This window comes from Aspergillus multicolor (assembly GCF_047715735.1).
Source record: "Aspergillus multicolor strain CBS 133.54 unplaced genomic scaffold BDW74scaffold_2, whole genome shotgun sequence".
Taxonomy (NCBI): domain Eukaryota; kingdom Fungi; phylum Ascomycota; class Eurotiomycetes; order Eurotiales; family Aspergillaceae; genus Aspergillus; species Aspergillus multicolor.
This window is the reverse complement of record NW_027395953.1, coordinates 551,323-577,846: the sequence shown is the minus strand read 5'-3', so window position 1 is coordinate 577,846 and position 26,524 is coordinate 551,323. Positions and strand designations below refer to the sequence as shown.

General features: G+C 51.3%; 8 protein-coding genes across 8 annotated transcripts; 4 read left to right on the top strand and 4 right to left on the bottom strand.

The window, feature by feature from the left end:
* Positions 1–9: 9 nt before the first annotated feature.
* BDW74DRAFT_165174 (putative gelsolin repeat protein) lies at positions 10–5,632 on the top strand (the record flags this gene model as incomplete). The annotated part of the gene is made up of 11 exons (XM_073726385.1): positions 10–175; positions 303–1,933; positions 2,048–2,083; positions 2,114–2,173; positions 2,204–2,284; positions 2,315–2,488; positions 2,522–2,984; positions 3,021–3,125; positions 3,156–3,385; positions 3,431–3,559; positions 3,986–5,632. The coding sequence occupies 11 exons, from the start codon at positions 10–12 to the stop codon at positions 5,630–5,632; spliced, it is 4,722 nt and encodes a 1,573-aa protein (XP_073588519.1).
* A 472-nt stretch (positions 5,633–6,104) lies between these two features.
* Positions 6,105–9,439, bottom strand: BDW74DRAFT_173285 (putative nitrate reductase; the record flags this gene model as incomplete). The annotated part of the gene is made up of 6 exons (XM_073727767.1): positions 6,105–6,873; positions 6,928–7,051; positions 7,113–7,501; positions 7,557–7,720; positions 7,770–9,137; positions 9,197–9,439. 6 exons carry the CDS (start codon positions 9,437–9,439, stop codon positions 6,105–6,107), a joined length of 3,057 nt encoding a protein of 1,018 aa, XP_073588518.1.
* Positions 9,440–9,900: 461 nt separating this feature from the next.
* On the top strand, positions 9,901–11,627 carry BDW74DRAFT_165172 (D-arabinono-1,4-lactone oxidase; the record flags this gene model as incomplete). Its single annotated transcript, XM_073726384.1, has 2 exons — positions 9,901–11,513; positions 11,546–11,627. 2 exons carry the CDS (start codon positions 9,901–9,903, stop codon positions 11,625–11,627), a joined length of 1,695 nt encoding a protein of 564 aa, XP_073588517.1.
* Positions 11,628–14,571: 2,944 nt separating this feature from the next.
* On the top strand, positions 14,572–16,357 carry BDW74DRAFT_44082 (Zn(II)2Cys6 transcription factor domain-containing protein). Its single transcript, XM_073732796.1, has 3 exons — positions 14,572–15,162; positions 15,222–15,319; positions 15,392–16,357. Exons 1-3 carry the CDS (start codon positions 14,959–14,961, stop codon positions 16,137–16,139), a joined length of 1,050 nt encoding a protein of 349 aa, XP_073588516.1. The 5' UTR covers positions 14,572–14,958; the 3' UTR covers positions 16,140–16,357.
* A 563-nt stretch (positions 16,358–16,920) lies between these two features.
* Positions 16,921–19,303, bottom strand: BDW74DRAFT_173282 (J domain-containing protein; the record flags this gene model as incomplete). The annotated part of the gene is made up of 6 exons (XM_073727766.1): positions 16,921–17,075; positions 17,135–18,067; positions 18,117–18,774; positions 18,831–19,057; positions 19,125–19,209; positions 19,274–19,303. 6 exons carry the CDS (start codon positions 19,301–19,303, stop codon positions 16,921–16,923), a joined length of 2,088 nt encoding a protein of 695 aa, XP_073588515.1.
* Positions 19,304–20,345: 1,042 nt separating this feature from the next.
* Positions 20,346–21,006, bottom strand: BDW74DRAFT_43749 (uncharacterized protein). The gene is made up of 3 exons (XM_073732793.1): positions 20,716–21,006; positions 20,508–20,625; positions 20,346–20,443 (listed from the first exon to the last, which is right to left on the bottom strand). Exons 1-3 carry the CDS (start codon positions 20,831–20,833, stop codon positions 20,413–20,415), a joined length of 267 nt encoding a protein of 88 aa, XP_073588514.1. The 5' UTR covers positions 20,834–21,006; the 3' UTR covers positions 20,346–20,412.
* Positions 21,007–21,788: 782 nt separating this feature from the next.
* Positions 21,789–24,046, bottom strand: BDW74DRAFT_43763 (aminopeptidase P family protein). The gene is made up of 3 exons (XM_073732795.1): positions 23,698–24,046; positions 22,170–23,591; positions 21,789–22,114 (listed from the first exon to the last, which is right to left on the bottom strand). The coding sequence occupies exons 1-2, from the start codon at positions 23,795–23,797 to the stop codon at positions 22,246–22,248; spliced, it is 1,446 nt and encodes a 481-aa protein (XP_073588513.1). The 5' UTR covers positions 23,798–24,046; the 3' UTR covers positions 21,789–22,114; positions 22,170–22,245.
* Position 24,047: 1 nt separating this feature from the next.
* BDW74DRAFT_43690 (SSH4 family protein) lies at positions 24,048–26,523 on the top strand. Its single transcript, XM_073732791.1, has 3 exons — positions 24,048–24,857; positions 24,924–25,229; positions 25,284–26,523. The coding sequence occupies exons 1-3, from the start codon at positions 24,410–24,412 to the stop codon at positions 26,033–26,035; spliced, it is 1,506 nt and encodes a 501-aa protein (XP_073588512.1). The 5' UTR covers positions 24,048–24,409; the 3' UTR covers positions 26,036–26,523.
* The last annotated feature ends 1 nt before the right edge of the window (position 26,524 follows it).

The following is a 26,524-nucleotide window of genomic DNA, read 5'->3' as shown; positions in this document are numbered from 1 at the left end:
GGCGCCGCCATGACTTCCACTTCCGATGCGGCGGAAGGCAGCGAGGATGTCAACGCCTTCCTCCAACGAATTCGAGAACTCGGCGAGAAACGCGACAAGGAGGATGAAGAGCGCACAAAGAAGCTGGAGGAGGAGATTCTGCAGGGTCGCAAGGAGAGACAGGCTAGGAGAGCTGGTAAATCTGTGACCTCTCCTTGTCTTGAGTTTACCTTCGAGTTGCGGGTGTCTGAAAGTTATCGGATAGATCACCTGCCTTTTCGAAGGTCTCGCACTTCTGAAACTGACCCTTTTTTTCGATATAGAGCGAGCACGGTCCATATCCCCAACGAAAGATTCCTCTCCGATACTCGACCCCGCTAGACTGAGCATGTCGTCCTTGAGTCACCGAGCGATTGATCCTCCGGAACAGCTTGAGCCGACGACCCCTCGCACTCCGGTTTATGACACAAATAGCGCGTCTCACTCATTCCGGGACGATAAGGCAGCGTCATTAGAGAGTAGCCCGGCAGGTTCGAGACCTGGAAGCGAAATTGGAGTCTCGCCGAAAGCTTCGCCCACGTTACGGAGCAGGGCCGGAACTTTATCCTGGCAGCAACGACCCAGTTCTCGGGATCTTAGCGGGAACCGTACATTCTTTTCCACGTCGCCTTCTCGTGAGAACCGCTGGAGGGCGATGTCAAATGCCTCGGCCCTTGATTCCGGAGCGCCGCGCAGCCCTTTGGTCTCTTCATCACCGTCGCGAGAACCGTCCTCTTTGCGCCAGGCCGAGGTGGACGACGTCCCCGCGAACGAGCCGCCCATCAAGGAACCCGAGCCCTATGATGTTGAGAATCTTAAGACTAAAGACCCTGAACCGGAAAAGCAAACGGAACAAGAAAAGGAAAATGGCCACCAAATTACTACAGAGGAACAATCGCCGCCTCCATCCAGAGCTAGCTCAAGCTTTGCAGACAGCAGCTTGGGAAACCGGTACAGTGTCTCATCTGTCTCAACAGCCACCGGTCTCGGCTCTCCGCTAGCCCTTTCCAGTGCGCCGAAATTCGAACCAACAAGTGTTGATGAAGGCCCTGACAGCCCAGCGGCGTCTCCGCTTTCACCTAGGCGACTTTCTCCAGAGCGTTCAACTTCTCCAACTAAGGGTCTCGGGGGGTTCGTACAAAGTGCTATGTTGCGACGATCAGATAGTGTATCGAAGCGATGGAGTGCTCAGTTGCCGTCAGGACTTAGCCGGCATACTTCGTTTGCAAGCAATCGCAACAGCTTTGCTGCCCCGAGTAACACGGATTTCACTGCTACACCCAAGCCGAGCCGCGAAGGTTCTTCCTTCTCATCCCAGCGGCCTTCTTCAAGTCACAGTGAAGCGACGACAGTTCGTCAAACAAAAGCCGAAGAACGTCCCGCAACACCTCCAGCATCAGGTAGGAGTGGGAGCTCTAGCAGACCTCCTCTAGCTCTACATGCTAGGTCTAGCAGTACCATGAGCGTTGATTCGCAAGGAGACTCCAGTTCACGCCCCACGACTCCTGTTTCTAGGACAATGGACCCAAGGAGGTGGAGTCCAACGAAATCAACCTGGCTGGAAAGTGCCCTGAATCTTTCCGAGTCGCCAAGACATAAGCGGCAGCAATCTCAGCAAGCGTGGAATAAGGATAGGCAATCGAGAGCCAGCGTGGATCTGGGCCGCCGAAATAGCTTCAAAGAAGTAAACACAGTGGGCCTGCTGCGGACAACTCCTCTTGGGGGCCATGTGAAGAAACAAAGTCTTTCAGGATTTCCGGATGTTCTCAAAACTCCAGATCTCAGTCCGACTAAAGAGAAATCGTTGGATGACGCAAGTCCAGTCAAAGAGGAACCATCGATGAACTCGAAGCCTCTCTTGGTCGAGAGCACTGAGCCCAGCTCGCCATTAAAACCGGACGATGCCGGGAGCCCAGTCGATTTTCCCGACGTTTCTGAAGCTACTCGGGTCCCCGAAGTTTCCAGCGCGCCTAAAGAGCCTGAAAACCCTAAAGTACCTGGAGTTCTAGAAGTACCCGAGGTGCCCGAGGTGCCTGAAGCCCCCGAAGCCCCTGAAGAGCCCGAAGTGCCTCAAGTGGCTGAAACCCCCACTGAGGTGTCCGAAGAACTTCAAGTGCCCGAAAAAAAGCCTGAGGATAGCCCGAAGCGCAAACCTGTACCGCAAGCCTTGTCACCGACTCCCAAGGTCAACACCGATGTTCCTGTGCTGTCCCCTCGTCAGCCTATTCGTGATCCGCTGCTGAGCCGTCCCAAACCTCAGTCACCGGTGGTTGATTTCAGGGCAAATCTTCGGAAGCGCGAAGTCGTGAAAGATCAGTCCTCCAATAAGGAGCCGGAATTTAAGAATGTCTTTGGCAAGCTGAGGAAGACAGAGACGTCGAACTATGTCGCACCGGATGAGCTCAAGAATAATATCCTCAAAGGCAAGGCGGCTCTCAACACGACCGGCGGCCCGAAGAAAACAGAGAGAGTCGATGAGTTTAGAAGAAGTCTCGTGATGCAGAAAGACGCTATGAAAGCAAATGGGGGTTCCGTTCGGCGCAATACACTGGAGCAGAGCGATGCTCCCGCCGAAGTGGTGCCGGAAGCCATCTTGAAGCGCCGACACCTGACCAAGTCAAGTATTGACAGAACTAATCTTCCGATTGACAGCCTGCCACCTACTCCACAAGAGAACGAGTCACCAAAGTCTCCACACAATGCACCACCTTCGCCTGAACCATCTAATGACAATGGACCTGCTGTAGCGGCTGAACCTGCCCAGAATACCATCGACGTACCCGAACTCGAGCCTCCCAGTCCGTCACCTGAAGACCCAGCCTCCGATACCGGGTCAAAGGATGAGGCTGAGCGCAATGATATTGAGAATGAGCTGGCGAATGTCAACCTAAATAAGGGACAAGAGCAACCGGCAGCAGAGGCTATTGAACCGGTGCGTCCTCCGTCACCGGCAAACGCTACGCGAAGTGTACTCTCTGTCAACAATGACGTTGTTACTAAAGGTAGCCTCGCAGGCCGAATAAACCCTGCCCTAGCAAATCTTCTATCCCGTGGCCCGCCTGCTTTGTCGAACGGCTCCGAAGCGGCCACAGGTATACCCGCTTCTGGTGAACGTAGACCGTTCTACGGCAATTCAGCATCGGCTCCTGCTCCAGGACTGACTCATGTGACAAAAGACCGTGCAAGGGGCCCCAAAAGACGACCTCCCAAGGCCGTCACTCCTACGGATATTACTCTAGACGCGACAGACTTTGACACTTCACCAAAGGCTACGCCATCGTCCTTTGATCCAGACACGACAGGTACGGATTTCTCCACTGCTGAACAACCCTTGGCCGACATCCCATCGGAAGCGACGCCGTCACCGGTTGACTTGAACACGCCAACTGAGGGCTTATCATCAATTGAGCAGCCCTTGGCCGACAATTCATCGGAAGCGGCGCCGTTATCACTTGACTTTAATAACTCAACTGAGAGCTTACCTACGACCGAACAGCCCTTGGCCGACCTTTCATCGAAAGCGGCGCCTTCATCGCTCGACGTAAACAACTCAACTGAGAGCTTACCTACGACTGAACAGCCCTTGGCCGACACTACATCGAAAGTGGCGCCGTCATCTGTTGACATAAACACCTCAACTGAGGACTTGTCTCCGATTGACCAGCCCTTGGCAGACATCTCATCGAAAGCGGCACCATTACCGGTTGACATAGACACGCCAACCGAGACCCTGTTTTCAATTGAACAGCCTTTGGCTGACATCCTACCGAAAGCTGCGCCGTCATCTGTTGACATAGACACGCCAACTGAGGGTCCATCTACTGTTGAACAGCCCTTGGCAGATACGGGAAATTGGCCGCTACCGGATCAAGGTCTTAACTTGGAAACTCCAGACGTTGAGCCATTGCAGCTCCCGTCAACAAGTGCCCGTGAAGAACCCACCGATAATCTATCACCGGTGCGGGAGAAACATGAGACCTTACCACCGGTTCCAGAGAAAGACAGAAGCCCTGATCTGTCACCCTCTACACCGTCAAAGAGACCCCCGATTTTAGAGCGGCGGGTCTACGAAGCCGACAGCCAAGTGAAGTCTCCCTCGGTATCCGCCTTCAGCCCATCTCAACCGGCCAGCTCCCCGTCAAGTACTCATAACGCCCAGCCACGAACCTCGTTTACTCACTACTCATCTCCAACACCTTCTCCGCTAAGGTCAAATTTCAGAGAGAACCAGCCCACCCCCTCTCCGCGCTTGGGTGGCCCTTACAGTTTTCTCAACCGATCAAGAGACTTTTCTCCATCTCGGAAGTCCTTACCATCTCCTCCTGTCCCACCCAAAGGACCGTACGCCTCTACGGATCAGTTATCGTCACCGAGGTCTTCCGTCTCCTTAGTTCCCCAAGCGGATGAGTCCCTTGAAGCGATCTCTCAATTCTTCAAGACGCTTCCACGTTCTAGTGATCGTGTCAATATCGATCCGCAGTTAATGTTGACCGACAAAAGCGATGATTTCGGGATCCGAACCTTGAAAAAGCAGGTATGGGAAATCACCGGGGAAGGGAATAAGCAGGATCTTCCGGTCAACCAGGAGTATATTCTTTACGAAGGAGCAATGTACTTGTGTGTCCATTCTTTTGAGGAGGAAGATGGCAATACGCGATCCGAGGTTCAGCTTTGGCGCGGCGATGATGTCTGGGGCGGAGCAGTCGATGCTGCCTTGCCTTTCGCACGGAAGGTTGCGCGAGAAAATAGCTGCAAGTTGGAAATCATCAGCCAGGGGAAGGAGCCCGCTCGTTTCATTCAGGCACTCGGTGGGATTCTCATCACGCGCCGTGGCTCAAGCTCCCGTTCCAGCTCATCGGCTATCTTCATGCTATGCGGACGGAAACACCTCGGGCAGATGGTGTTCGACGAGGTTGACTTCTCACCACATAACTTGTGCACTGGCTACCCATTCGTAATATCCGCCATGTTTGGAAAGGTATACTTGTGGCGAGGGAAAGGTAGTTCTGCTGAAGAGATTGGTGCCGCTCGCCTTATCGGCATGGATCTTGGGTTGACTGGTGAATTTGAAGAAGTTGCCGAAGGAGAGGAGCCCAGCAGTTTCTACGAGGCCTTCCCTCAACATAAGGCGGCAGGGGAGTATGTGCAATCGGATGATTGGCTGCTGAAACCGGCCCATGATCGTTTCCGCCATCGGTTACTCCGCGTGGATCATGAGCTTGGCCAGCGATCATTCTGGATTCGACGTCCAGGCTCATCGTCTCCAGTGATTCGTCCGAATGACACTATCCAAGAAGTAGAGCCTTTCTCGCAGAAAGACCTTTCACCGAGGGGCATCTACATTCTCGACACTTTCTTTGAGATCTATGTGGTTGTGGGCGACCAAGCGTCCAATAGGCCGGCTGAGTTTGCATCGGCAGTCGTCTTTGCACACGAGTACGGTATCCTGGCTGTTTCCCTCCAGGATCGACCGTTCATTCCCAAGAGCTTCATTTCCCTAGGCGGGACGCCTGAGGCTTGTCGCAGCGCATTCCGCAAATGGACCCGACGTCCGTTACAACGACCGCCGCAGGTGTTCCCTTTGAACGCTGCAATCGATGCAATCCGATCCTAGGAGAGTATATTCTTCTATCTGCCGAAAAATTCTCTACTTAGCTGGCTTTCTTCCTGTCTATACTTCTTTTCAAAGTGTGGTTCTAGGCTGTACAGTGACCAGGCTTGTGCTTTCGTTGTTTGGTGGAGTGGGAGCTTTGTCTACGGAGCCAGGGATGTTTTGATGGTATTTTGCGTTATATGGGGTCATCTTCTTGCTTCGGACTATACCAACTGCATACTTGCGTGGAGTGTAATGCCATTTCTGTTTTTTGTTTGGGTGCATGGGTAGACATTTCGGATGATGATGAAGCACGTGGTTATTTTGTGGATGTAACAATGCCAATATAACACTAATACCATTTCATATGATCTATACGGTTACTGCACTGGTTTATACACAAAGACGCATTGCCTATCAAAACAGCAAGACCAGCCATTCAAACTAGATCCAAAGCTGCAATTCTCACATATCCAAAACCAACCAACAAGCCCTAGAAACCAAACAAGTTCTTATCCTCGTCGTATCCCCAGTCCCTCAACACGGGCAACGCCGCCTTCTGAATCATTGTCGGCGGCCCACAAAGCAGCGCAACGGATTTCTCCCCTGGCTCAAAGGCATTATTCTTGATAATGTCCTCATTTACATGCCCCTTCAGCCCCTTCCAATCATCGCTCGGATGCGAAAGCACATGTGTAATAGAAAACTGGTCTTCATGGTCTTCCGCAAATTTATCTAGGCTCTCGCGCAGCAGTATATCAGACTCGGACTTATTCGCGTAGATCGCCTTAATCTGCGTCTTGTCGGAGGGCGTTGACAGAATCCGCGCGATCACCTGGTATCCTGGCGTCACGCCGGAACCGCCGAGGATGAACGTGACCTTGCCAAATATATACTCGTTGTCGTCGATTGCGAACTTCCCGTTCCCTAGATACCGGATTGCACCGGAGGGGCCCTTGACTTCGATCTCTTCGCCCTCGCGCATGCAGTCGAGGATATTGCTCAATGTGCCACCTGGCTGGTCTTCGTCTGGGAAGTAGGTTTTCACGACTAGGTCGAAGGTGCCGTCGTCGTCGGAGGGGAGGATAGGTCGAATGGGTGTGTAGGAACGCATGACGAGGCGGTCTTGGAAGTGGAAGCCGACTTGGACGTGTTGGCCTGTTTGGAGCCCTAGGGATTTGGTGGGAGGTGGGAGGGTAAACGTGTATTGTTGGGTGTCGGATGAGATGCGGTGTTTCTTGTGGAGTTTTGCTTGAATCCATCTGGTTCAAGTACGTTAGTGTCTCGGAGCTTTGAGATTTGGAAAGAGTACGAACTTGTGTTTGTCCAGCGCGACTTTGTCATTGGCGTCGTCCTTGTTCGACTTCTCTTGGGCCTTTTGTTCAGCGTCCTTTTCCATATGCGCCATGGCCTTTTGCGTGACTTTTCCAATTATGCATTCTGTGTAATATGTTAGCTGCTGCCTTCCACCAAGTTGACAGATGGAAGAGGTATAATTCACCTTTGAGCTTGGAATGTGCATAGTCATCATGGATGCTCTCAAACTCCTCCGTGGTATCCATATGCACTGCTCCAGCATGTCCCATGATAGGTCCTTTCCCACCAGGATGCCAGCTCAGAACACTAGTTACATCATATACATTGCCATCAACCACAATCCAGCAGTCATCCGCCGAGCTGTGCTTTTCAATTTCTTGACGAGTGAACTCCTTCTCAGGGGCACCTGCTTTGCGCTCAACCTCTTTGATCTTCTCCTCAGTGGACTCTTTCATCCAGCCTTCTGTACCATTACTGGCGTCGACGGGGTGACGGAAGAGGAGGTATGCCTCGGTGTCGCTCGATGTCTCATCAATCTCTGGGCGCACTTGGTACCAGCAGTTGTTCATCATTCTGTTGAGGTTAGTATATTTTGCTTATGTATTGAATATTTGAACGGGCAAGGTACCCTGTGATATTCCAAACCGGATCTGGCGGTTGCGTGGTTCTGAGCTCGTCGATTGCACGGACGATGATACCAGGCGCCCTGATGAGCTTGCTCAAGTCTAGGTCAATGTGCCAGTGTAACCACGTCCAAAATCTCCTGTCGTGTCGAAAGGGTGCGTCTGGATACTGCCGGTATTGTCAGTAGCCATAGTGTGATGAGTGAGAGGGTGGGAACAACGTTGCGAATGCAGTACAGCCAGGTATCACCGCCATCCAAACTGATCTCCACCCGTACGATCTCATTCCCGTTCCCGTTGTACGCGAAGCCTTCGACTCGATACGTCTCTGCTTTCCGAATGTCCACCAAGTTGATCTTCTCTCCTTGTGCAGGCTTCACTATAACGGAATTCAGCATTTGCTTGTTGCATATCGTGCTTGGATGATGGAACATAGTCTCTGCAATCTCGGACTCAACATCGGTGACAAAGCTTGGAAGCTGCCGGTTATCGTAGATATGGTAGTAGCTGTCGTTTTCATAGTCCGTGATCCAGATCCTAGCCAACCACTTGACCGAACGTGCTCCTACCCAACCTGGGAGCAGAAGACGAACTGGGTAGCCGTGATCCGGAGGAATAGGGTGGTCATTCATTTCGTAGGCAAGAAGAACATCGTTGCTGGCATCCATTGCGTACTCAAGCGGAATGCAGGTCGTGTATTTGGCTTCTTCTAGTTGGTCGGCCCCTTCAAAGTTCACCCATAAACACCTGTCTGGGTTCTCCTCTATAAGTCGTGCAATATCGGCCGCAAGCAAAACATCTCGCAGTCGGGCACCCTTCCAATAGGCACAGCTGCTGGCTGCCGCGGTATAGTTGAACGCGCGGGTTTTCTTAATCATGTTCAATTCTTTCCGGCGATTGCCGTCGCAGGCCAACAAAATTGGAATATTGATGCTCTCAAATTGGTCCTTCAGGTCGTTCATCTCAAGCGTCAGGTTTTTCCCGGCCTTCACTTCAAGCTTATGATTCTCCCACAGTAGATGAGGCACCGCGCCATGATTTCGCACGTAATGGATACCCGCGGGCGTGATGAAGCCAGCATTAAACAAAGTCGAAAGCTCAACCTCTGCATTCATGGGATGCTTACCCGTCAGCCGGATCAGTTTGTCGCTGCGAGGAATCCAACTATCCGGCGAAAACTGGTCGGCCTCGTCAATCTGCGCGGAGAGATGCGCATCGTCATCCTTATACGGTGAAAAACCTTTCCCATCATTCTTGCGCATGGACGACCGATATTGCTGTTCGTATCGCAGACAATCCAGTAATGCCTGCTCTTCTGTAGACAGCTTTGGCTTCTGTTCTTTATACTTTTCGTCCTGCTTTTGCTGCTCTTCATCCTTTTTCTTGTCCTTTTGCCTGTCCGCCTGTTCCTCGTCTTGTCCCTCTGCTTTCTGCTTCTTTTTCTTCTCTTCTTCCCGCTGCTCTTCTTTTTCTTTCCTTTTCTGATTTACTGGCCACGGCTGCTCATATTTGAGGAAGTCCTCCGTTGTATGCAGTACATACCTCCAGAACCTTGGGTGTAAGTCTGGCCTCGCTAAATGGAAGTCCTGTATTCATTATTATCCATTTCCCTTGATTCGCTGTGCACAACGAGGAGTTATCTCACTGTCTGCTTCGTCATAATATCCCGAATGGTGACCAACCCGCCCTCCTTGACTTTCTGGCGTAGCTCATCGAGCCTTTCCTGGGAGATTTCTTCAAGCTCCTCAAGTGCTTCGTCCCCAGGATGCGTCAAGCCCATAAATCGGGCATCACGGTTGCGGGTGCCCACCCGGTGGCTGTGGGTTTGGGCCCAGTCGGGCTCGGAGAGGATCTCCAGAGAGGATGCTCCCTGGGGTAAAGAAGGCATGATCTGGATGTTTTCTAATAACCTTTTGGAAGGAAGTAGAAGACAATAATGTTTTCATTGCTGTTGATAATAGTTTCGCTATATAAAAGGGCATGATGTCATTCATTGTGCAAACCAGCGTACCGTACCGGGGCTGGCAAGATCCTTGGGTTGATTCGACGATCGATCTGAGGTCAAATCCAAAGTTTCTCCGCGGACTGCTCGAGCTGGAGGAGAGATGGGATGCCCGGATGAAGGAAGCAGAAGATGGAGAATGGTGGGAAGATGCCGAGGCGGCCCGACTGCGGTTCGAGTCTCGCCGGACATTTTCGCCATCGCTGCATCACCCCAGACTCCAACTTCTCTTTGTTCTTTCATTTCTGCCCCTTTCTTGAGCTGACATTCTCATCTGCTTGTCATAGCCATGTCCTAATTCCATCGAATATCCCATTGCATTATAAATAACCCAATTCATCGCCAGTATGGACCCCGCTGTCGCTCGCGAGCTCTCCCGGATCGACCCCGCGGTGCCGTTCCGCAGCTCTACCGGACATCTCCATCACACCTGGGCTCGCTCGTTCTACTCACGACCAGAGTTATATATTCAACCGCAATCCCTCGCCGAGATACAAAAGGTCGTGAACGTGGCTCGCCGATGCCGCCGTCGTATCGTGGTTGTCGGTAGCGGCCATTCGCCTTCGGACCTGACATGTACATCGGCGTGGATGGTGAACTTGGATGACTTCAATCGCATCTTGGATGTAGATACCGAGACCGGGATTATTACCGTCGAGGCTGGCATACGGTTGAGAGACTTGGGCGAACGATTGGAGAAGGATCATGGGCTCACGCTTTCGAACCTGGGTAGCATTGACAGTCAGTCCATTGCTGGTGTCATTGCGACCGGCACTCATGGAAGTTCGTTGGCACATGGCCTGATCTCAGAATGCATTGTTTCGTTGACGCTAATGCTGGCGAATGGGCAATTGGTACGCTGCAGTGCAAACAGCAACCAGGACCTTTTCCGAGCGGCGCTCATCTCGCTTGGGGCGCTGGGAATAGTTGTTGAAGTTAGTTTTTGCTCGGAGCCCTCGTTCAATATTGCTTGGAAACAGAGAAGGCGTTTGCTCTCAAGTTTGTTAGATGAATGGTCATCGGGCTTATGGACATCACATGAGTTCGTCCGCGTATGGTGGATGCCGTACGAGAAAAGTGCGATTCATTGGTATGCAGATAAGACAGATCTTCCACTGAGGCCCCCGCCGAAGAACTTTTACGGAGAGTCGCTTGGATATCATGTATACCATAATTTGCTGGCTCTATCAAACTATTTCCCTCGGATGCTTCCATGGGTGGAATGGTTTGTTTTCGGTATGCAGTACGGGTTTAGAGCTGAAAAGACAGTCACCGAAGCAGTCGAAAAGGCGCGCACGGGACTCTTGATGAACTGTTTATACTCGCAGTTCGTGAACGAGTGGGCACTGCCGCTGGAGAAGGGTCCAGAGGCAATTACAAGGTTGTCGGCCTGGCTGCATGGCGATACTGAAACCGCCCGCATCCCTTTCCCCGTCGACGGCTTGTGGGTCCATTGTCCCGTCGAGGTCAGGGTTGCAGACACTACATTAACCCAAAACCCACGCCCTTTTCTCGACCCAAGCAGCTCACATGGACCGACATTGTATCTCAATGCAACGCTCTACCGTGCGTACCATAGAGATCCTCCTTGTAAGGACCGCTATTACGAAGCCTTTGAGTGGCTGATGCGGGAGATGGGCGCGAAACCGCATTGGGCCAAGAATTTCAAGTCAACAGGCCAAGAGCTGCGGGAGTTGTACGGAGAGAACATGAATCAGTGGCTGAGTGTACGTCAAGATGTTGATGCAGACGGCATGTTTCTTGGCGAATGGCATAATCGCACACTTGCTCTGTCTGATGATGGAGGTCCAGGATCAAGATCCTCCAGCAGAAGCGCCTTTCCGTTAATGGAGCGCGAGAAGGCCCGTCAACAGGCGGACGTCCGCGGTGCCGGTGATGGTGTCGAGTGGATCGGAGATAACCGGTGGCACACAGGCGAAGAAAAGGCGACTCATCTTTTGTCGACCATGGAAAGGAGAAACACACATCCAGTTCCCCAACAGCAGCAACGAGTGAAGAAAGCTTCGACCTCCTCGCATCTGGCGAGGCTAGTGTCCTTCTTCCTCAGCCGTGAGAGTCTGCGGGTGCAGTTGCAGAATAGCAAACAATGATGCAGCTTCTGGATGGCTGACTCAAACAGCCAGGCCCACTGAATGACCTAATGTACTCTATTTGCTTTTTTTCCCAACTCAATCAACTGGTGCTTAACTCCACTGGCTCCCGCAATTCTTGTCCTTTAGCGTTTGGCCACAACCCATCGCATCGCAGCCTTCAATTTGGAAGGCTTCGGAGCCTTGGCTCGCAGCGATGTCCGGATGTTGATTCTCGGAGTTTTCCTTTCCCTAAATCAGATAGGTGTACCAGCGAATAGCGATCCGGGGAATCCACATCCACTTCTCGTCCGCTCTCCGCGATCACATTGATTATCGACGCCTTCGTGTCTACAAGCAAGATAGCGCGGCGAGTGGAGTGAAACCACAGCCAGGCACTGGGTCTGACCTGTTACCGTCCAAAAGTGGCCTCGAGTCTCTTCTTCCCACAGCATCTGCAAGACCAAGATGTTGCTCTAAGTGATGCGGTTTCGGCAACTTTCTCGCTCGTGGATAGGGTAGGCTTGGGCCTGTGCGAAACGCACATAGCTTTGCTTGAGCGCCATGTCATTCAACCACGATTCGGGTAGCGTGTAGAGGATTATCTCGCAGATGCTAGTCGCAGAAATACATGCACTCGTGCCCAGACCAACCAGATGCCTGACTCCCTGCCCTCGGCATATCTAATTTAGAACTGACTCTAGGCGGCTATTCTTCTCGGGAGGTGGTCTGAAAGGGTTTTCCCTTGTTACAATCGGCATCACCTGGGGACCCAAAGGGAATAGAAGGTGCCATTGCGTCGAGTGCCTCAGTATGCAGGTGCTACCAGGATGGGAAATCGAGATAGAAGGAATAGGGGAAGCTCTCAACTGCATATCATCATAAGACCGTAGCTTCATGCATCAGATACAGCAGTGCCCCCTGGGTTCGTGGGAGATGGACGAGTCTTACGTGACACATAGCGAGCGCATCACGGAGAGCAAGTCACGTTTCGCGGCAGGCTAGGCTGTCGTCCATTGGCCCATCGTTCCCCCCTTTCTCTGCCTCGATCTCTCATCTGCACCTCCCATTATCAAAACCTTGTATTATCGTTAATCCCATCCATGACTGGACAATCGACGACTAATCGGCCGAGTCCGTAGCCCATCATTAAACATGGGCTTAAGCGGCTTAAAACCAAAGGCTTCGAACGCTGCCCCATCTGCAAATGACCCTGAAACCGAGAACAGCTTCATCTGCATGTGTAGCGCCCACCTATCGTTCATCCAGTCTGCAGATCCTTGAGGCAAACTATCGAACAGCCCAAGAACCTCGGAACCCCGATCGCGGTATTCCAAATGCCGGGGGATACCAGACTACTACACTACAAGCTGCAGGTGAACGGACCTCTTTGCACTGCTGCAGGCGCTACCTTAGGCTTAGACTCCCCCCGCTTCCGCCTATCTTGCAGCCGAGACTCAGAACGGACCCAGCCTGATTCTTCAGGCTTCGCTGAAGAAAGAGTCAGAGACAATAATCCGGTGGGGATTCGGCAGAAAGCGGCTGTGGCTGGGATAGTCCTGGCTGGAACCTCTATACTTTGCCCCAATTCCTGACCTCCGAGGCTTACCCAGCATTCCATTCGAGCTCTCCCTGAAATTCAGCCGAGCATGTTCGTGATATGCTTGTCGACATACAGGTTCCGAATCGAGTGATGCTGTACAACCTCAGCATAGCTCTGAAGACCTACGGTGGAGCTTTCTTTCTGCGAACACTGCAACGCCTTACTCATCGAGTGTTGAGCCAACCCGTCTTAAATACTCATCGAGTGATATTAACTTATTAAACTTGGAGTCGGTGGCTCCACTGTCCTGTTTTCCTGGTCCCCTGCATGACTGTAACACTCATTGAAGTTGCAACAGGGATAGGTTTTTGCAATTGGATGTGACTAGTCTCTTCTTCTCCCCTGTTAAGCCATATCATTGCCTTCTACCATGGTTGCTATGCTGTCTAAAGGCCCCGGAGGTGAAGCTTGTACAGCTTGGCTTCGATGAGCTAGATCTAAGTCCGACCGCGACCAGGAATGTTCGAGAAAGTTTGAAGATCGTATTTGGCTCGATCTAGCTTTGAACCGAGCTGACTCGAATCACGGGAGGTGCAACAAATCGTCAGTCATTGGTCTTCCAAGTTAGAAGACTCAGTCAAGAGTAGCTGGGCCGGAGGCACGAAAAAGCAAAGAGAAGCATCAGGAGCACTCGCCATTGGGTCAACGTCGATTAACCTTGGCACAGTATTAGATGAAGCACGAGCTCGTCACTGCAGATGGTGGCCTCAGAGTGATGATTGCCGTGTGTGCCCCAATGGTAGTCATCTTACCCACCGATAGGCGCTTTCGAGACAGCGAGTGGTCCCGGTTTCTTCTCCATCTTTTACCTGTCAGATTCCGACTGCCGCGGTACATGGACCCCCCGGTTGAGCAGTTTTGTACTCGAGTTTCCAGGACATGCTATACACTGAGGGACACAAAATTGGGAACTCGTAATCGTGAATCTGCACGATGAAGCAAGAAGGATCTACAATATCCATGTCCCGACCTAGTGGTGGCGTTTGTCACCACATCCACTGAACTTGATGCTTACGATTTCGCCTCCCAATCCATCAGATCAGGATGTGTGGATGAGAAGTGCTGGTGAGCACTACATTGAGCATCAGTTGACTTCGATGTGAGGGTTGAGCTGCCAACCTTAGGTCTCCTGTGTGTCAAATGCAGCAAGTTCAGTGTTCTGTATGTTCTATGCCGTCAATGTCTTTGGAGGCATGCTGCAAACCCAAGGCCTCGAAACAAGGTTGTCAATGGGGCAGTATTGATCCACAAGGCTGCCACAGCCCCAAAAGGTGGACGCATAACAACTGATAGTACTAGTCCATATTGTAACAGACCAGTAGCAGCAGACCAGCGCGATCCACGTCACCCTCAGGCTGTCTCTTTACGGGTTTAGATATTCAACTGGGGAACGATTGTCGGCTGCATTTGCGGGGCGACTGCACAAGAGCTAGTTCTTTGGGATACTAATCATGACCCTCATTGTAAGGTCTGGCACGATCTGTCAGCCGCCGCCAGCTTCAAATGACATGTTATTGCCATGAACTCGCCTCCTGTGTGGAAGAAGGTCAGCCCAGCGCACACCTACATCTACCCCTCACCCAAGCCGCGCGCAGTGGCCACTCAAGAGGCAGCTCCCCGGCCTATCAACCCTGTCGCCTCATCAGATAAACCGCTATATCAATCTCATACTCTCCGAGCTTGTTTCTTGCGCTATCTTCACGGCCAACACAATGTTAAGACAGCCTCAATTACGCCCAAAGTCATATATAGCGGGATACCCAGATGCTATATATGGCTTCTCTACTGTGCCGTCTCTGTCACAGTTCGATTCTCGAATATCTTTGGGTGAGGAGAAGCAGGATCAACGGGTATTTCGAGTGAAGCGCAAGCATGTTCTAAAGGCATGCGATCATTGCAGAGTCAAGAAGACCAAGGTATGCTTGCCTTCTTCCAGAGTCCGTAGTTATGTTATTTCAATGCTAATTTAGCTCAGTGTGATGGGAAACAACCATGCAGTCGCTGTTCATCATACAACCGTCCCTGCCTATTCCGGGAGAGAAAAGCCACTCAGACAAAGGTCTACTCTCGAGGGTGAGGCTTCTTCTGATTCTCTTCATTTTCTCTCGATATAAAATGATGAGCCTAACCGAGTTTGATATTCAGATTTGTCGAGATGCTGGAATCGAATCACGCCCTCGTAGTCAAGGCACTCCAAAGGCTCTACAAGCTCTGTGCTAGCAAGGAAGGATTCCCAGGCGAGCCTCTCGTTGAGACGCCCGACGGATATCCCCTCACGCATGCAATCCTCGACCGTTTGGGGCTGATAAAGCAGGCCGAGGAATCATCTCATGAGGTCACAAGCGACGAGACCGAAGACCTCCACTATTTACACGTGCTGTCAAGCTCGACCGATTGCAGCGCAACCACAGACCCATCACCAGAGCCCGTCACGCCCCCTGATCCTATTCCAACCAGTCTGACCAGCCCCGTTCATTTGTCTCCAATCGATCAAGCGCCCACCAAGTGGGAGTTCCAGTCTCTTCAGCCTATTCAGCCTGAGCCATATCACGGCTACCCACAAACCGAGTTTCGCGGAGCAATGCCATCCACTGTGATGGAGATACCGGCTCTCATAAGTGAGCCCAAGTGCGCCACCACGGTACCCTCGCCTGTTCCTCCTCTCGCGCATCCATATCTCTACTGCTGCACCCCGGAACCGACTGGCAACCGCCTCCAGCCTATAGTGAATACAGGCTCATCTGCACTGCCTTCGGTCCTACCTGCCGTGACGGGAGTGACAACAGCTGGTCTGTCTGTCGGCCTCGTCGACAATTACAACCTTCACATCCCCGACCACCAGCCTATGTATCAGCCGCCCCTTCAACCGGCGTGGGCATACTCTTGTGAATAATCCGACTTTGTCAACTGCGATAATCTCTTTCTGAACCGACCGCTATATACCCCATATGTCGAGACTCTCATAATCTAATATACTACCCTTAATACTACTGATTCGCCTCTGTTATGTGTCCCCTGGAAATATACACCTGTCCAGCTGCTTTTTGTGTTTACACTTGTGTTGGGATATACCTACTCGCGTCTGTCGCTGTATTTTGAGACTAGTTTATCGGGGTTCATTTTTGGTCTCTCTGTATTGGATTCAACACCCTTGGCTCTTGTTGTGCTTTAGCCGGGTCGCATCGCTACACATAGCCTACTAACTCGTCTATGATAAGCAATAAGACCCATGGATTTTCCATATCAATAATCACCGTTTCGGCCGGTGCCGAGAATCCTACAAGCTATTCTACAAGATACGTACGGACTATCTACTTTGCGAGGCAAGCACTAAGAGTAAACATACAGCCTGAGAAGAAAAACCCTCTATTTCTGGACTTATGCATGCACGCCATGATCTACACCCGCGAAAGCCAATATCAACCCAATGGTAATAAGAGACTTGCAAAAAGAATAAAGCGTCGAAGATATGAACTGAAATTTAGATTTCCCAGGATAATACATAGATGAAAACGAAAAAGAAAAATGAAGACAATGAAACTCCGAAGGTATGGTCTCGGACCCGTCCGTAGAACAATAATCATTCATTCCATGAGGGGTATGCCTGACTCCTTTTTGGTTGGGTCCCACTCTTCTTATTTGCATATGATCAGTAACAGTTGTATTTGGTGTATCTAGTCGTCAACATCAGTTTCGGTATTTGTGTCGCTGGTATCTCCCTCGTCGCCCTCGGTGTCGCTCTCCTCCTCGCTGGACTCTGCGGGCTTCTTGGTCTTCTTCTTCGGGGCCTGGCCGGTCTTCAGCGCCTGCATCTGGCCGGCTATTGAGTCTGTAGTGAATTGTTAGTTATGATTCTAAGCTAAGAGCGATAATGAGATGTTAACTCACCCTCGTCGGGTTCACTGATATCATCTTCTTCATCCAGAGCAGCTGCCTTGGCTGCATCATCAATGTGGAGGGTGATGTCGAGCTGGGAATCAAGGCCAATGTAGCTGTCGCAAACCATGTGCATAACGAAGTTGAAGTCCCCGACTTGAGGAGGTGCCTGGAACTGCATTCTAAGGGTCTGAACATTGTACGTAGGGTTACCGGATTCGTCGAACAAGGGCTTCTCAAAAGTGGTAAAGATGAATGGAGGAACGGCGATCTTGCCCTGCTTGCCGTCCGCAAGGAAGATCTGCCATCGTGGAGAGTGGTCGAGCGCAAGGTATGGTGCGTTGGCCAGAGGCGGTTGAACCTTCTTGTTGACGTTGTTTTGGCCATCGGCGAATTTCACTGACCGGTTTCGAGAGGGCCCGCGACCCATGAGTGCGTCCAGGTCACCCTCCTCGGGATCGATGTCTTCGAGATCAGCGGGGTCTGCTTCAGGAACATCTGTGGATCCAGGTGGGATAAATCGGGCCTTGACAACAAGCTGGACCAAACTGCTGGGAGTGATCACTTTCTCGCCCATGACCTTGAACCAAGCCTTGGAGATCTGAAGAACGGGTAGTTGTTTAGCAACGGTGATGGCAGCCGCGTACTGCTGTTCGGAAAGAAGACCGGCTCCAACTGTGAGGGAACGTCGCTTCTCCTCTGACATTCTCATGAACTTCTGGACAGTGAAATGGTTCTTGACATCTTCGCCCTCTACTGACCGCACAACTTTGTCTGTGAAGTAAGGCAGTTGAAGGAGAGGAGAAGATCCCGGCGCAACAGCTTGGATGAGGTTCTGAGACGTGCGGAAGGAGCCAAGAAGGGGACGAAGATTGCCAAAGGCGAGAGAAACGGCTGTAAATGCTTCGTTCAGGCGCAGAGCGATTGGTGCGACTTCGTATTTTTCTGATTAGAAGTCAGCAGGTATCCTATCGAAAATCGAAGAGCAACTTACCTCCGTTAAGTGTAGAGTCATCCAGTTCAACACGACCCAAATAAGCCCACAACAAGGCCAAAGCCTTCCTTCTGCTAATATCATCTAGACCTTTGATGACTTCCCGGTCTTGTTCCGAGAGGAACTTGTTGCCTTCAGCAAGTACTTTTTGCTCAAGTTTCGCCAAACCCGACTCGGCTTTTTGAGCTGGGATGACCTCTTTGAACTCGTCACCGGAAGAAAGAGCATTAACAATTCCACCATCCATGATATCATCTTTGTACTCCCGGAATATGTTACCCGCGCTGGCGACGTAAACCTTTTCCTTGGTGTATCGCTGGGAGCCATACCACCATTTCCCGACAATGTAAGGCAGCAGCACACCAAGCAAGCAGCCGTAAACAAGAAGCACATATTTTCCATTTCCTTCCGTGACGATGAACTGCGGAAGAGCGATACCGATGCTGAAGCTCTGCTTGCCATCCGGATGTCCATATTGGAGGTAGTTGTTGCGCACTTCTTCGTCGGTCAGGGCTTTGTAGGCCTTGGTAAGTTCCACGAAACGTTCGTTGAGCATTTCAATGGTTTCATTCTTGGCGGGGTCAGGTCGGATCTTGTCGGGGTGGTAGATGAGAGAAAGACGCTTGTAATGTTTGGAGATCGCTCGCTCGTCGGCACTCTATAATAAAGTCTGTCAGTACTCGTAAAACGTGCGAAAAAGGTGAAAAGGCTGACTCTTGAAACGCCGAGAATGTCATAGGGGTCCCAGATCTTCGGCGATGCGCGGGCAGTAACCACAATCAAATAAGCCATATACGCCATGACAGTGTATCCCACGACAACAGTGATAATGCGCTTAATGCGGCGCTCCTTACGGAGGCGCTTGCGCTTCTGAGCCTCAATTAGGTCTTCATGTTCGGGTTTGAAGTTGGACCGTATCCGGGGAGCGGTATTCTCGAGTTCTAGAAACAGCAGTGTTGTTAGACGACAGGGAACCATGCGAAGCTCAGAGGAACCGAGTAGCCATACCTTTGGGCGGTTTCAGGAGATTGTATGTCAAGGGCAGAGTGACGAGACCAGTCAACGTCAAAACGAAGAACGGGAAGAATTGACCCTGAAAGAGACATCAGGAATCAAGAACATCAAGACATATCCTTGCGATCAGATCGTAACCGTACCTGTTCATCGTAGGTGTAATCTGTAGACATGGTGGTGCGATGTCAGTGGACACGGTTGCCCGCAGTGGGCGACTTGGTGGCAGAGGTTCGTCTTCTACTCTAGAGCAAGGCTTGAGGTTTGTTGGGTGTTGATCAAGTCTGGAGAGGATTTGGTTGTGTATTTATATTCAAGATTGACAAGGTCAAGGGAGAGTGAAAGACAGGATGACCAGCAACATCTCTGGTCCTTGAGTGAATTAACTTATCTTATTGCCGGTGGTGCTTTTGTGATAGACCGTGTCCTTTACGGGGCATCTGGTACCACACCGCCTTCCAGTTTAAGGTAAGGCCAGCCACAAGGCTACGGTATCCGTTCTTCACTGCTTCAGGGTCCAAGACTCCAAGTTCCTACGTCAAGTTACATCTCACTGGTCCTTCAACTATTATCGTGAACTGATATTATATTATTATTTTTCCGACTCATTATTCATAATCATAAGTATTTGGTACTCTAATGCCGCTAATATATGGCATACTGATGATCGAAACAGTTCTGACGTTCGACATTTTGAGCCTGCTAATTGCTCCCCTGAGTAGGGACACCACATGATATGCTGGCTCACTAGACTGACACTCCCTCGCCTGATTCCGTGATGATGATGACTGGCTACAAGCGCAAAGATACCCGAGCCCTGCGATGGTACAAAGTACGCGAGCACGAAGCACATGCCCGATGTTGGACTCACCGATGGGGAATTCAAGCGTCAACGAGCCAGCCAAAGGCCGGCCGGTCGCGAACTCAACCCATCGAGCAAGGCTAGTCGGAGCGCACCTCAATGCCGCCAGGACATGGGCTCTCAACCCAGAAAAATCACATGGCCAAGTCTGAATAGACCAATCCGATCCCCGAGGAAATCTTCATTGCTACAAGTCGGTGACTTGGGTGCCCCATGTAACCTGGTGCCTGTGCCTTGGGCGCGTGATTACGTCCCATTTGTCGCGGTTGGATACTTTGGCGAGAGATGAGTGCGTCGGATATTCAAATCGTGTCGAAGTAATTGAATCGTCGTTCCGGTCTTTTTTTGATTGTTTATTTCCACCACTGGCGACAGCACAACGGATCATCGTCACGATGCCCGCCAGGATACTTCGAATGATCTTCACCCGGGCAAGGGATTGAGTTCCTGGGGTCTGGCGAAGGAAGTAATGTCAGAATGGGGTCGCTTTATAACGACGAAGCCGGAAAAAAACTCACGGGTCGATATAGTCGAGTCCTCCGAAATATTCGAGCATGCGATAGCAAAGACCCACGTCGTCCCCAGGTTCGCCCCCAAACAGTCGGTATTGCTCCGTCTCCATGTTGGCTGCGTCCGGTTTCTGTTGCTCACTGTGCTGCCATGTCAACCCCCTATAGTGCCGGGTGGAGGCAGGACGGTTTTCAAGGCAGTCGAAAGAGTATGGATGGGATTGAGCGCAGGAGAGGTCGGCCGGAGAAGATATAGCAGCAGGATGTGGTGCTGTATTGACGGAAGATTTTCGAGATCGAGGGCGGGTTCGTCGTCGATTGTGCCTTTGTCCCATTCTATACAAGAAGCGCAAGAAACTTTTGGGTGGGGAACTGATTTTGAATGTTCCCCCTTCCCTCTCTGTCTTCTAGGGCACGGCGGAAGTATAGGATAGTATGTAGACGAGAAACAAAACAAAGCTCGATGGAAGTATAGAAGGAACCCTAGACAACAAAGAGGGGAGTGACCATCACCCCTTTGAAAGGACGAGATGAGGTAAAGAAGGGAAAGGGAAGGGGAGCTTGAAGCCGCAGAGGGAGGCCCAGCTCCTTATATACAACATGAGACGATGACGGATCCCATGGCAAAATGACTGCAGCGTATGGTGTGACTCACTAAGGCCCAATCAAGTGATGGAGCTCCTACATCGGCCTGGCCCTGCGAGAAAAAAATTGCAGACCACACGCCAGGCCCACCGGACGATTTTCACGGCTGCCCGGGTCCCCGGCCCACTTCGCTGCATATTTTTGCCCTTTCCCGAGCTTTCCTTCATGATGCGGCGATGCCCAAGGAGCTAGACAACTAGCACTGCATATATGGTGCCAAATTGCCTCATCGAAGAGCTGCATTGCATCTGTCTACGGAGTTTCCCGGGCTCGCTCCGGCCTCTTCCTTGCGAGCTCGGATTCGGCACTTCAACCTATTTTTTCACCTGAGCTTCCTCTAGTCGACGTCCGAGCTTCTTGCGGTCTTACCTAACCTTGAATAAATGACTCTTATGGGTCCGGCCCATTTGTCAAGGTCCAGAACTGAGACTCCTGACCTCCTGAGATCAAGATCAAGTTCTGGAAGTTCCTGGATGATCCGACTCCGATCGATGACGCGAGGCTCCTGGTTTTAGGTACTACTTACTAACGTTTCTCCCTGGAGGCGCTTTGTGTGCGGATTATGGAGCACAAGATTTCGCAACGGATTACCTTGGCTGCGGCGAATATTTCCGGTCTCCTGATGACAGTGGGATGATTCAATGGCGCAAGGGGGGAAAAATCTGACTGTGGCTACTTGACCTCTAGACTCTACGGAGAAAAAAGGGTGAGGGAGATGATGGTGGATTGATTGGCATGGTGGCCTGACTTCTGAAACTGTCTATCTCGCAGCTCGCTTCCTTTTGCTTTTTTGTCCTCTGCATGGGACGTATGATATCCTGTAGGTACGCGCCACGTGTGTAACTGTTTCCTGTGTGCCTCAGGAACTGTGTAGCACTGTTTCTTGAGAAAGGAGAGCGATTTCTTGGGAATGAGTTGGACAATGCCCCGTGCGTATTTGTTTGAATATTCGTGGTTGCGGATAATATAGACTATATACAAGGTTACCGGTGATCCTCAGGCTGGTGACGAGCAATTCCTAAATACTTGGCGATGTCGGGGTGGTGTCACATCTTCCAGAGAACTCAATGATAAGATGACATCAATGAGCAAGTATCGGTGGTTACGCCCTGCGGCCACGGAGAATCTCTAACATCTCCTTGCCTTTCGGCGCCGTTGTCAAGTTCTCGTACCCCGTGCTGATGACCAAGAGGTCATCCTCAATGCGTACTCCGCCAATGGGGATATACTGCTCGGCTCTCTCGAAGTCAATGTACTTCGCCAACGGCAGGCTTCGAGCATTCTCCAGGGCAAGCTTGTTGAAATAAACCCCTGGCTCAATGGTAATCACCATACCCTCCTGAAGAAGTGGAGTACTCATTTGAGGTATAAATTTCCTGGGCCAGTGTCCATTAGCGGTGATTGGCTGTGCCGATACATCATGGACCTCCAGTCCTACATGATGGCCGAGACCATGAGGAAAGAAGATGGAAGATGCTCCTGATTGACGGATTTCTTCTACAGTTCCCTCTTTGAGAACTCCGAGTCTTTGCAGTCCTTTGATGGCGATGACATGCGCCAGCTCTTGCAAGTCCCGGAATCGCAACCCGGGCCTGACGCGTTTGATGCATTCCTCCTGCATCTCCTCTACGATGGCGTAGATATCTTTTGCGTGCGCACTAGGCCAGTCTTTCCCCAGAGGAATTGTGCGAGTGACGTCACTCGCGTAGCAGTTCCATTCTGCGCCGGCATCAAGACAGACAAGCTGTCTCCCATTGAAGTCCTCGTCGTTCTTCACATAGTGAAGAACTGCTGCGTTAGGTCCGGACCCAGCGATTATCTCATAAGACTGATTCTTGGCGCCATGTGAGACACACGTGTCCAGGAACAGCCCTTCAATCTCACCCTCGTTCGACATGCGATGGATATTTTTGAGAATGTTTCGGTGTGCAAGGGCGGATACCTCATTAGCTTTGCGAATCATTCGGATTTCATATCCGTCCTTCACTTCTCTTGCTGCATCCATTGCGGGTATCAATGACTTGTCGTTCAGCCGGAGCTCTCCTGACGAGACTTCGGGCTTCTGGGTGCTATGGAGGATGTAGATCGGACTGTCTTTGTTATACTGGTCCACCCATGCATTCAGATCACTGCGTAAAGCTGCGAAGTAGCGAAAGCGGTCTGCATCGTATCGTTGCCGTGCCTCGTCCACAGTTAGTGTTGGGCCCATCCATATCGCGTGCTGCAGGCTGAAATTTGGAACGTAAATTGTCAAAATATCGTTGCGAATGTCATATGTCAGATAACAATCTGCCTCGTCGACACCACTCAGGTAATAAAAGTAACGTCTCTGCCGCCAAGGACGTGGTTGGTCCGAGTCTCCCCAGTTAATGGTAGCCTTGCCGACGAGATAGATAAGGCCGTCGCGGACACCTAGTTTTGCAGCAACCTTGCGAGCATGTTGTTTCGCTGCGAGATGTATCACGTTAGACTAGAAGCGCCCTCAATCTTGGAGGGAGATATGCGGATAGATGGAAGGGGTGTAGGGGTCAAACGGTTTGGACTCGGCACGGACCTGGATACTTGTCGCACTCGGAACCAGTCTGGACTGTGATGCGGATGTCGCAGGTGTCATCAGGCGAGATGTTGAGTTTGGATAGATCCGTGACTCGCATCCTTCAGGGTAAGTATGCCTAGAGGGCGCACGAGAACTGACACTATAGAGCACGAGCGAACACTCCGGTGAAGCCTGAGAAAACGAGCGAGGGAGATAAGAAGGACGACGGGGCGCTAGATGACGTTCCCGTACGGGGCCTGTACGGCCGCCCCTAGAGCTTAGTATGGCCATCGTTGGCAGACTGACACCCTGCAATGCAGGGCGACAAAGGGCCTGGAAGGTCAAGACAAAGGGCTGCTACTCCGATGTCAAGGCAGTCTCTCCTTGATATCGTCAACTATAAATCAATAAAAGTCCAGGATTGTTGACAATAGACCAGGGCCCGAAAACGTCCACAGTTGGCGCCTGAGATCCATTTTTATCGCCCCCCGCCAAGTTCCGGCCACTGACTTCCACTCTTCCCGCCGATCCGTCTTCCACTTCCAGACTTCCCAGCCCTCGCCCGATCGTCATTTCATCTCATCCATCCACATTAACTCTTCAATCTCCTGTTTCATCCAGTTTATCTTGCGTCATCTATCCGTGCCTTTAATTATTCCGAATTCCTGTATCAGCACTCCGATACCCTCGGCGCCTCATCGACGAAGGCCAGCTTTCCTGTCAATGAACGATGCGGGGATCTGAGGCATCGGCGCCCGGTGCTTTTTGGGATGCTCCTTCGACCCTTGCGACTTCCATCAGAACAAGCCCTCCGTCTCTTCAAACGAACATCCATACGCCGCCTATATTCGAGCCGCAACATGTCACATCAAAATTTGCACATGGAATGCCAGCGGCATCTTGGGAGCAGGGCAATGGTGGTGCGATAAGTGCCAGTGGCAATTCGACCGGGAAGGGTATCTTGATTGGTGTTTTATCTGCCTTTGGTTCGGCGGCAGTTGCGGTGCTGGTGCTCGCGGCCTTCTTTTTCTTCAAGTACACCCAGCGTGGTCGGATTCTTCTAGATCGTATGGGCCGTCCGGGTGAATTCGACGATGAGCAAGCATTTTTGCGGGAGGAGGCCGAGGCCCTTGAAGTTATGGACGATTTGTCGAGGTCGGAGTACTTGAGGTCAAAAGGTGGGTTTCATTACGACGTTTTGCTCTTTCATGTCACCTGCAACAGCAACTAATCGTATGATGCAGCATTCGTCGAAGCCAATCCGCCCGAGTCAACGCAGACTGACATATCGTTGTCGCAATTCCTCGCAATTCAAGAAAAGGGCGTATCAGCGTGGGAGTTCCAGCCGGAACTGGAAATTGCCAATTGCTTTGTGGAAGGCCGAACAGAGATCGAATTCTATGATTCAATATGCAGCGTTCAAACGAACCTACCGGTTCCTAAACAGAACGACGTTTACTATTGGGAAGCAAAGATATATGACAAGCCCGAGACCAGCGTGATCAGCATTGGCATGTCCACGAAGCCATATCCTCTATTCAGATTACCTGGTTCGTTCGCCAGCCTCGCGCGGTACGACATTTGCAGATGGCTAATTGTTCTAGGTTACCACAAAGCATCAGTCGCATATGAGTCCACCGGTCATCGGAGATATAATCAGCCTTTTACTTCGCTCCCGTATGGACCTCAGCTCACACAAGGCGATGTTGTTGGAGTCGGGTACCGTCCCCGGTCCGGCACGATATTCTTTACCCGCAATGGCAAGAAGTTGGAAGATGTGGCTCACGGTCAGAAATCGCAAAACTTCTTCCCTACTGTCGGGGCTACTGGACCTTGCACTGTACACGTGAATTTTGGTCAGATGGGGTTTGTTTTCATCGAGGCCAATGTCAAAAAATGGGGTTTGGCGCCAATGACTGGTAGCCTAGCACCTCCTCCGCCGTACGGGAGTGAACAAGGTAGCATTCTTCTTGAATCCGGCCGAGAAAGTGCCGCCCATTTGGCGCATCGGGTCTACCAAGACCCCAGCTATGCACAAACAAGCTCAACCGTTCGGATACCGCCAGCGGTCAGTCCGGGGCCTATCCGATCACCAACCGATATCTCCCTCGCCCCGCTCGCGCACATTCCCTCAAATGAAGATGCCGGAGAAGGGTCAAGTCGAACAGGCCTCAGCAATCTTGAGCAGGTCCCTTTAGTGACTCCGGATGAGTTAGAGCAGGTCCCACCCCCGGAATACACCAGCCCTGATGGGAGTCCGAGAACCAGTCAAGACTTCTCCCGTGAGGATCAACCGCCAATCCCCAGCTACGACGCTGCTGTTGGCAATCCAGATGACAGCTCGCACACGCACTAACTCAAACTCATGAAATCCGTCGGTTTTTCTAAGCTTCTGAATTTTAGCGGGTTGGGTTCGGCGTTTTGAAGGGCGGGGTTCTGCTAGTGGCTTCTTGCGTGGTCACAAGGTCGAAGGGACCATGTAATATCTACATGTACAGGACTGGTTAATTCTTCGCGTACTCGGGTCTGACTTATCGCTTGGTGTCCGGAAGGAAGACTGAAATGACTAATGTATCTTATGAACTCATTTGGAGCCCACGGTGGTTTATGGTGTTGTGTCTTTACTCTTTTCGCGGTTTTATACTAGCCACACGGCTTTCTATACCTTCTCAGCCTCATCAATGATATCCCTGTCGTTACCGTTGCGGTGGAATTGCATGACTCGGGCCGATGAAGCCCTGGCAATTAGCTTGAGACAGCTCTAAACCTGTTTTGGCTCCAGTGGTAACCAATTTTCGAATCGAACCAATCAAAGCTGCAATCGAGCACTGTTTTTCGGGTAGAC